General features: G+C 63.4%; 1 protein-coding gene across 1 annotated transcript; it reads left to right on the top strand.

Annotated features, from left to right (window-relative positions):
• Positions 1-200: 200 nt before the first annotated feature.
• Positions 201-8042, top strand: ARL2 (ARF like GTPase 2). Its single transcript, XM_069883120.1, has 6 exons — positions 201-235; positions 763-852; positions 2167-2277; positions 5539-5701; positions 6882-6962; positions 7799-8042. Exons 1-6 carry the CDS (start codon positions 201-203, stop codon positions 7931-7933), a joined length of 615 nt encoding a protein of 204 aa, XP_069739221.1. The 3' UTR covers positions 7934-8042.
• The last annotated feature ends 1035 nt before the right edge of the window (positions 8043-9077 follow it).

Below are 9077 nucleotides of genomic sequence, written 5' to 3'. Positions count from 1 at the left end.
GGGTGGTTCCCAGTTTGGGGGGGGTCCCGGTTCGGGGGTTCATGGGGGTCCCCGGTTTGGGGGTTCGGGGGGGTCCCGGTTTGGGGGTCCGGGGGGGTCCCTCACACTGCAGGCGGCAGCCGGGCCCGTCGGGCCGGGCCGGGGGCGGCAGCAGCAGCAGCAGCAGCAGGAGGAGGAGCAGGAGGAGCCTCCGAGCGGCCATGACGGACCCTGCGCCCCCCCCCACCCCGAAACCGCGAGGGGCCCCCCAGGACCAACCCCCCCCCCCCCTTTAAGGGGCCGCGGAGGGGCGGGGCTTGAGCGAGGCTTAGGGGCCAATGGGAGACGCGGAATCGCGGAGGGGGCGGGGCTTAGCGGCGCGGCGGCCAATGGGAGGCGAGGGGGGGCGGGGCTTGTTTGCGCGGGCAAACGCGTCGCTAAGGGGCGTGGGTTGAGGAGGAAGTGGGCGTGGCCTGAGGGAGGCGCGGGCCAATGGGAGGGGGAGGGGGCGTGGCCTGAGGGAGGCGCGGGCCAATGGGAGGAGGGGGCGTGGCCTGAGGGAGGCGCGGGCCAATGGGGGGAGGAGGGGCGTGGCCTGAGGGAGGCGCGGGCCAATGGGAGGAGGGGGCGTGGCCTGAGGGAGGCGCGGGCCAATGGGGGGAGGAGGGGGGCGTGGCCTGAGGGAGGCGCGGGCCAATGGGGGGAGGAGGGGGCGTGGCCTGAGGGAGGCGCGGGCCAATGAGGAAGGGGCGTGGCCTCGGGGAGGGGGCGTGGCCTCTGGAGGGGGCGTGGCCTCGCGGGCGGCGGCCATGGGCTGCTGACGGTCCTCAAGAAGCTGCGGGAGAAGGAGCGGGAGCTGCGGCTGCTCGTGCTGTGAGGGGGGGGGCGAAGGGGGGAGGGGGAGAGGGAGGGGGGGTGGGGAGAGGGGGGAGGGGGGGCTGGGGGGGCCAATGAGGGGAGGGGGAGGGGTTGGGGGGTGGGGAGAGGGGTGAGGGGGGGGCTGGAGAGGCCAAAGAGGGGAGGGGGAGGGCCTGGGGGGGTGGGGAGAGGGTGAGGGGGGGGCTGGACGGGTGAGGGGGGGCTGGAGAGGCCAAAGAGGGGAGGGGGAGGGTCTGGGGGGGGGCAGAGGGGTTGGGGGGGGTCTGGGGGGCACAGAGGGGTGGGGGGGGTTAAGGGGGGAGCAGAGGACCTGGAGGGGGTTAAGGAGGGGGCTGGAGAGGCCAAAGAGGGGAGGGGGAGGGTTTGTGGGGAGGCAGAGGAGTGAGGGGGGGCTGGAGGGGTCAAAGACGGGGGGGGAGGGTTTGGGGGGGTAGAAGGGTTAAGGGGGGGTCTGGGGGGCACAGAGGGGTCTGGGGGGGTTTAAGGGGAGGGCTGGAGAGGTCAAAGGGGGTGGGGGGGGCAGAGGGGTGAGGAGGGGCCTGGAGTTGGGGGGACAGGGTCAAGGGGGGGGGGCCAGAGGGGTGAGAGGGGCCTGGAGAGGGGGGGCAGGGTCTGGGGGGTGGGCAGAGGGGTGAGGGGGGGCTTGGGGGGCACAGAGGGGTCTGGGGGGGGTTAAGGGGGGCTGGAGAGGCCAAAGAGGGGAGGGGAGGGTTTGTGGGGGGGCAGAGGGGTGAGGGGGGGCTGGGTCTGGGGGGGGGGCAGAGGGGTGAGGGGGGGCGGGGTCTGGGGGGCAGAGGGGTTGGGGGGGTCTGGGGGGCACAGAGGGTTAAGGGGGGGGGGCTGGAGAGGTCAAAGGTGGGGGGGGGTGGGCTGGAGTGCCCCGAGCTCAATTGCTGAGAGTCTATGGGGCTGGGGTGAGGGGGCGTGGCCTGTGGGAAGGGGGCGTGGCTTGTGGGAAGGGGCGTGGCCTAATGGAAGCGATTTGTCAATGAGAAGGGGGCGTGGTCTGCGAGAAGGGGGCGTGGCCTGTGAGAAGGGGGCGTGGCCTATTGGAAGTGTCTGGTCAATGAGAAGGGGGCGTGGCCTGCGAGAAGGGGCGTGGCCTGTGAGAAGGGGCGTGGCCTGCGGGAAGGGGCGTGGCCTGTGAGAAGAGGCTGTGGTCAATGAAAAGGGGGCGTGGTCAATGGAAAGGGGGCGTGGTCAGTGGAAAGGGGGCGTGGTCAGTGGAAAGGGGGCGTGGTCAATGGAAAGGGGGCGTGGTCAGTGGAAAGGGGGCGTGGTTTGAGGAGGCCCCGCCCCCTCCCCAAGGGGCCTGGACAACGCTGGGAAGACGACGCTGCTGAAACGCTTCAACGGGGAGGACGTGGCCACCATCTCGCCCACCCTGGGCTTCAACATCAAGACCCTCGAGCACCGCGGGTGAGCGCCCGGGGGCCACGGAGGTCAGGGAGGTGGCCACAGAGGTCATCTCGGTCATGGGGGTGGCCACAGAGGTCATCTTGGTCATGGGGGTGGCCACAGAGGTCATGGTGGTGGCCATCCTGGTCATGGTGGTGGTCACAGAGGACTTCTTGGTCATGGTGGTGGTCTCAATGGTCGTGGTGGTGGTTGCAGTGGTCGTCTTGGTCATGGTGGTGGCCACAGAGGTGATGGTGGTGGCCACAGAGGTGATGGTGGTGGCCACAGAGGTCATGGTGGTGGTCACAGTGGTCCTCTTGGTCATGGTGGTGGCCACAGAGGTCGTGGTGGTGGTCACAGAGGTCTTCTTGGTCATGGTGGTGGCCACAGAGATCATGGTGGTGGTCACAGTGGTCCCCTTGGTCATGGCGGTGGTCACAGAGGTGATGGTGGTGGCCACAGAGGTCATGGCGGTGGTCACAGAGGTCATGCTGGTAGCCATCCTGGTCATGGTGGTGGTCTCAGTGGTCTTCTTGGTCATGGTGGTGGTCACAGAGGTCATGGTGGTGGTCACAGAGGTCATGGCAGTGGCCACAGAGGTCGTGGTGGTGGTCACAGTGGTCCTCTTGGTCATGGTGGTGGCCACAGAGGTCATGGTGGTGGCCATCCTGGTCATGGTGGTGGTCGCAGTGGTCTTGGTCATGGCAGTGGTCACAGAGGTGATGGTGGTGGCCACAGAGGTCATGGCGGTGGTCACAGAGGTCTTCTTGGTCAATGGTGGTGGCCACAGATGTCGTGGTGGTGGCCACAGAGGTCATGGTGGTGGTCACAGTGGTCACAATGGTCGATGGTGGTGGCCACAGAGGTCATGGTGGTGGCCACAGAGGTCATGGCGGTGGTCACAGAGGTCATGCTGGTAGCCATCTTGGTCATGGTGGTGGTCACAGAGGTCGTTTTGATCATGGCAATGGCCACAGAGGTGATGGTGGTGGCCACAGAGGTCATGGTGGTGGTCACAGTGGTCCTCTTGGTCTATGGTGGTGGCCTCAATGGTCTATGGTGGTGGCCACAGAGGTCATGGTGGTGGTCACAGTGGTCTTCTTGGTCACGGTGGTGGCCACAGAGATCATAGAGGTGGTCACACAGGTCTTCTTGGTCAAGGTGGTGGCCACAGAGATCATGATGGTGGTTGCAGTGGTTCTCTTGGTCATGGCAGTGGTCACAGAGATCACGGTGGTGGCCATCGAGGTCATGCTGGTGGTCACAGAGGACTTTTTGGTCATGGTGGTGGCCACAGTGGTCAATGGTGGTGGCCACACAGGTTGTGGTGGTGGCCACAGAGGTCATGGAGGTGGTCACAGTGGTCGTCTTAGTCATGGTAGTGGCCACAGAGGTCATGGTGGCGGCCATCCTGGTCATGGTGGTGGTCACAGAGGTCATCTTGGTTAATGGTGGTGGCCACAGAGATCATGTTGGTGGCCATCCTGGTCATGGTGGCGGTCACAGAGGTCATTTTGCTTAACAGTGGTGGCCCCAGAAGTCATGGCAGTGGTCATTCTGGTCATGGTGGTGGTTGCGGTGGTCGTCTTGGTCATGGTGGTGGCCACAGAGGTCATGGTAGTGGCCATACTGGTCACGGTGGTGGTCACAGAGGTCATCTTGCTTAATGGTGGTGGCCACAGAGGTCGTGGTGGTGGCCACATTGGTCACAATGGTTTGGTTGGTCATAGCGGTGGCCACAGAGCTCACGGCTCTGATAGCGGCGGCCATGTTGGCGGCCATGTTGGCGGCCATGTTGGCGGCCATGTTGGCTCTGATCATGGCGGCCATGTTGGAGGCCATGTTGGAGGCCGTGTTGGAGGCCATGTTGGCTCTGATCATGACGGCCATGCTGGAGGCCATGTTGGAGGCCATGTTGGAGGCCGTGTTGGAGGCCATGTTGGCTCTGATCATGACGGCCATGCTGGAGGCCATGTTGGAGGCCATGTTGGCGGCCATATTGGCTGTGATAGTGACAGCCATGTTGGAGGCCATGTTGGCGGCCATATTGGTTGTGATAGTGACGGCCATGTTGGCGGCCATGTTGGCGGCCATGTTGGCGGCCATGTTGGCGGCCATGTTGGCGGCCATGTTGGCTCTGATCATGGCGGCCATGTTGGCGGCCATGTTGGCGGCCATGTTGGTGGCCATGTTGGAGGCCATGTTGGCGGCCATGTTGGAGGTCATGTTGGCTGTGATAGTGACGGCCATGTTGGAGGCCATGTTGGAGGCCGTGTTGGAGGCCGTGTTGGAGGCCATGTTGGCTCTGATCATGACGGCCATGTTGGCGGCCATGTTGGCGGCCATGTTGGAGGTCATGTTGGCTGTGATAGTGACGGCCATGTTGGAGGCCATGTTGGAGGCCGTGTTGGAGGCCGTGTTGGAGGCCGTGTTGGAGGCCATGTTGGCTCTGATCATGACGGCCATGTTGGAGGCCATGTTGGAGGCCATGTTGGCGGCCATATTGGCTGTGATAGTGACAGCCATGTTGGAGGCCATGTTGGCGGCCATATTGGTTGTGATAGTGACGGCCATGTTGGCGGCCATGTTGGCGGCCATGTTGGCGGCCATGTTGGCTGTGATATTGACGGCCATGTTGGAGGCCATATTGGCGGCCATATTGGCAGCCATGTTGGCTCTGATCATGACGGCCATGTTGGCGGCCATGTTGGAGGCCACGTTGGCGGCCATGTTGGCTCTGATCATGACTCTTATGTTGGAGGCCATGTTGGAGGCCATGTTGGCTGTGATAGTGATGGCCATGTTGGAGGCCATGTTGGAGGCCGTGTTGGAGGCCATGTTGGCTCTGATCATGACGGCCGTGTTGGCGGCCATGTTGGCGGCCATGTTGGCGGCCATGTTGGCGGCCATGTTGGTGGCCATGTTGGCTCTGATCATGACAGCCATGTTGGAGGCCATGTTGGAGGCCATGTTGGAGGCCGTGTTGGAGGCCATGTTGGCTGTGATAGTGACGGCCATGTTGGAGGCTGTGTTGGAGGCCATGTTGGCTCTGATCATGACGGCCATGTTGGAGGCCGTGTTGGAGGCCGTGTTGGAGGCCATGTTGGAGGCCATGTTGGAGGCCATGTTGGCTCTGATCATGATGGCCATGTTGGAGGCCATGTTGGTGGCCATATTGGCGGCCATATTGGCAGCCATATTGCCTGCGCTACCAACCACGGTGCTGTCGGCCACGTTGGGGGCGGGGCCCGTGTGACGCTGTCCCCCCCGCCGCCGCGGCAGGTTCAAGCTGAACGTGTGGGACGTGGGCGGCCAGAGCTCCCTGCGCTCCTACTGGCGCAACTACTTCGAGAGCACCGACGGCCTCGTCTGGGTGGTCGACAGCGGCGACCGGCAGCGCCTGCAGCTCTGCGCCCGCGAGCTGAGGGGCCTCCTGCGCGAGGAGGTGACGGGGACACGGGGACAGGGGGACATGGAGGTCATGGGGGGCGTGGAGGACGTGGGGGGTGGTTGGAACGTGGATCCTGAGGGTCATGGAGGACTTGGGGGGGTGGGGGACGCGGAGATGGTGGAGAAGACGGGGTGGGATGGGGGCATGGAGGACACGGGGGGCGTGGAGAAGGTGGGGGGTGGTGGAGATGGAGGTCATGGAGGGCGTGGAGGACGTGGGGTGGGGGTGGAACGTGGATCCTGAGGGTCATGGAGGACTTGGGGGGGTGGGGGACGTGGAGATGGTGGAGAAGACGGGGTGGGATGGGGTCATGGAGGACACGGGGGGCATGGAGAACGTGATGGGGATGGAGAACATGGGAGGTGGAGGGAAGATGGAGGTCATGGAGGGCGTCGAGGACGTGGGGGGTGGTTGGAATGTGGATCCTGAGGGTCATGGAGGACTTGGGGGGGTGGGGGACACGGAGATGGTGGAGAAGACGGGGTGGGATGGGGTCGTGGAGGACACGGGGGCATGGGGAACGTGGTGGGGATGGAGAACGTGGGGTTGGAGGAGACATGGAGGTCATGGAGGGCGTGGGGGGTGGTTGGAACGTGGATCCTGAGGGTTATGGAGGACTTGGGGGTGTGGGGGACGCAGAGATCATGGAGAAGACGGGGTGGGATGGGGTCGTGGAGGACACGGGGGGTGTGGAGAACGTGGTGGGGATGGAGAACGTCGGAGGTGGAGGAGACATGGAGGTCGTGGAGAACATGGGGGATGGTTGGAATGTGGATTCTGAGGGTCATGGAGGACTTGGGGGGGTGGGGGACGCGGAGATGGTGGAGAAGACGGGGTGGGATGGGGTCGTGGAGGACACGGGGGGCGTGGAGAACGTGGTGGGGATGGAGAACGTGGGGTTGGAGGAGACATGGAGGTCGTGGAGAACGTGGGGGGTGGTTGGAATGTGGATCCTGAGGGTCATGGAGGACTTGGGGGGGTGGGGGACGCGGAGATGGTGGAGAAGACGGGGTGGGATGGGGTCGTGGAGGACACGGGGGGCGTGGAGAACGTGGGGGGTGGTGGGAAGATGGAGGTTGGTGGAGAGAACCTGGGGTCGTGTCGTGGCCTTGAGGCCCCGGGAGCTCCTGGAGGTCCCCGGGGGCCGCGGCGGGTGACACGGAGATGTCCTCAGCGCTTGGCCGGGGCCACCCTCCTGGTCTTCGCCAACAAGCAGGACCTGCCCGGGGCGCTGCCGGCCTCCGCCGTCCGCCAGGTGGGACCCCAAACCCCACCCAGGACCCCCCAGAACCCCCCTGGGACCCCCCCAAACCCCTTGTGTCCCCCCCCAAACCCCTGGGCCCCCAGGGCTTGATGTTCTCTTGAAGGTTCTTGGTGGCCCCGTGAAGGTTCTTGGCTCCTCTAGGAAGGTTCTTGAGGTCCCTATGGATGAGTTCTTGGGGCCTCCACCTTTTGGGGTGCTTAATTCCCCCTGAACCCCCTTTTTTCCCTCCAAGTCCCCCCCAAACCCCTAGATTCCCATGGCTTGGTGTCCCCATGAAGGTTCTTAGATCCTCTAGGAAGGTTCTTAGCTTCTCTATGATGGTTCTTGAGGTCCCTATGGATGAGTTCTTGGGGTCTCCACCTTTTTGGGGTGCTTAATCCCCCCCGAACCCCCTTTTTTCCCCTCCAGGTTCCCCCAAACCCCTGGATCCCCATGGCTTGGTGTCCCCATGAAGGTTCTTAGCTCCTCTAGGAAGGTTCTTAGCTCCTTTATGAAGGTTTTTGAGGTTCTTATGATGATTCTTGTGGTCCCTATGGATGAGTTCTTGGGGTCTCCACCTTTTGGGGTGCTTAATCCCCCCCTGAACCCCCTTTTTTCCCCTCCAGGTCCCCCCAAACCCCTAGATTCCCATGGCTTGATGTTCTCATAAAGGTTCTTAGATCTTCTAAGATGGTTTTTAGCTTCTCTAGGAAGGTTCTTAGCTCCTCTGTGATGGTTCTTGAGGTCCCTATGATGGTTCTTGAGGTCCCTATGGATGAGTTCTTGGGGTCTCCACTTTTTGGGGTGCTTAATCCCCCCCTGAACCCCCTTTTTTCCCCCCCCCCAAGGCGTTGGAGCTGGACTCCATCCGCAGCCACCACTGGTGCATCCAGGGCTGCTCGGCGTTCACCGGCGAGAACCTCCTGGCCGGCATCGATTGGCTCCTGGACGACATCGCCAGCCACCTCTGCCCTGACGACTGAACCCCAAAATCCACCCCCACCCCCCCCCAAAAAAAAAATCTGCCCCCCGGGGGGGCAATTGGGGGGCAATTAACCCCCTCCTCGTGCTGATAAAGCTGGTGGGGAACAACTCGGGGGGTCCTTGTGGTGCTTTTGGGGGTCCCTGGGGTGGTTTTGGGGGTCCCTGGGTGCAGTTTGGAGTCCCCTGGGGCAGTTTTGGGGGTCCCTGGGGCAGTTTTGGGGGTCCCCGGGGTGGTTTTGGGGTCCCCTGGGGAGATTTTGGGGTTCCTTGGGGTGGTTTTGGGGTCCCTGGGGTGGTTTTGGGGGTCCCTGGGTGCAGTTTGGAGTCCCCCAGGGCAGTTTTGGGGGTCCCCGGGGCAGTTTTGGGGGTCCCTGTGGTGGTTTTGGGGTCCCCGGGGTGGTTTTGGGGGTCCCTGGGGCAGTTTTGGGGGTCCCTGGGGTGGTTTTGGGGTTCCCTGGGGGTAGTTTTGGGGGTCTTGGGGCAGTTTTATGGTTACTGGGGTAGATTTGGGGGGTCCCTGGGGTGGTTTTGGGGGTCCTGGGGGTAGTTTAGGGTCCCTCGGGGCAGGTTTGGGGTCCCCTGGGGAGATTTTGGGGTCCCCTGGGGAGATTTTGGGGTCCCTGGGGTGGTTTTGGGGGTCCCCGGGGTGGTTTTGGGGGTCCCATGGGGAGATTTTGGGGTCCTAGGGGTGGTTTTGGGGTTCTCTGGGGGCACTTTTGGGGTGCTTGGGGCAGTTTTAGGGTCACTGGGGTAGATTCGGGGGGGTCCCTGTGGTGGTTTTGGGGTCCCTTGGGGAGATTTTGGGGTCTTTAGGGTGGTTTTGGGGTCCCTGGGGTGGTTTTGGGGTTCCCTGGGGGTAGTTTTGGGGTCCCTGGGGTTGTTTTGGGGGTCCCTGGGGAGATTTTGGGGTCCCTGGGGTGGTTTTGGGGGTCCCCGGGGCGGTTTTGGGGGTCCCTGTGGTGGTTTTGGGTTCCCCTGGGGAGATTTTGGGGTCCCTGGGGTGGTTTTGGGGTCCCTGGGGTGGTTTTGGGGTTCCCTGGGGGTAGTTTTGGGGGTCTTGGGGCAGTTTTATGGTCACTGGGGTAGATTTGGGGGGTCCCTGGGGTGGTTTTGGGGGTCCTGGGGGTAGTTTTGGGTCCCTGG

The sequence above is a fragment of the Phaenicophaeus curvirostris genome, unplaced genomic scaffold (assembly GCF_032191515.1).
Source record: "Phaenicophaeus curvirostris isolate KB17595 unplaced genomic scaffold, BPBGC_Pcur_1.0 scaffold_582, whole genome shotgun sequence".
NCBI lineage: Eukaryota > Metazoa > Chordata > Aves > Cuculiformes > Cuculidae > Phaenicophaeus > Phaenicophaeus curvirostris.
Note: the sequence above shows the minus strand (reverse complement) of the source record. Positions and strands in the feature narration are given on the sequence as shown.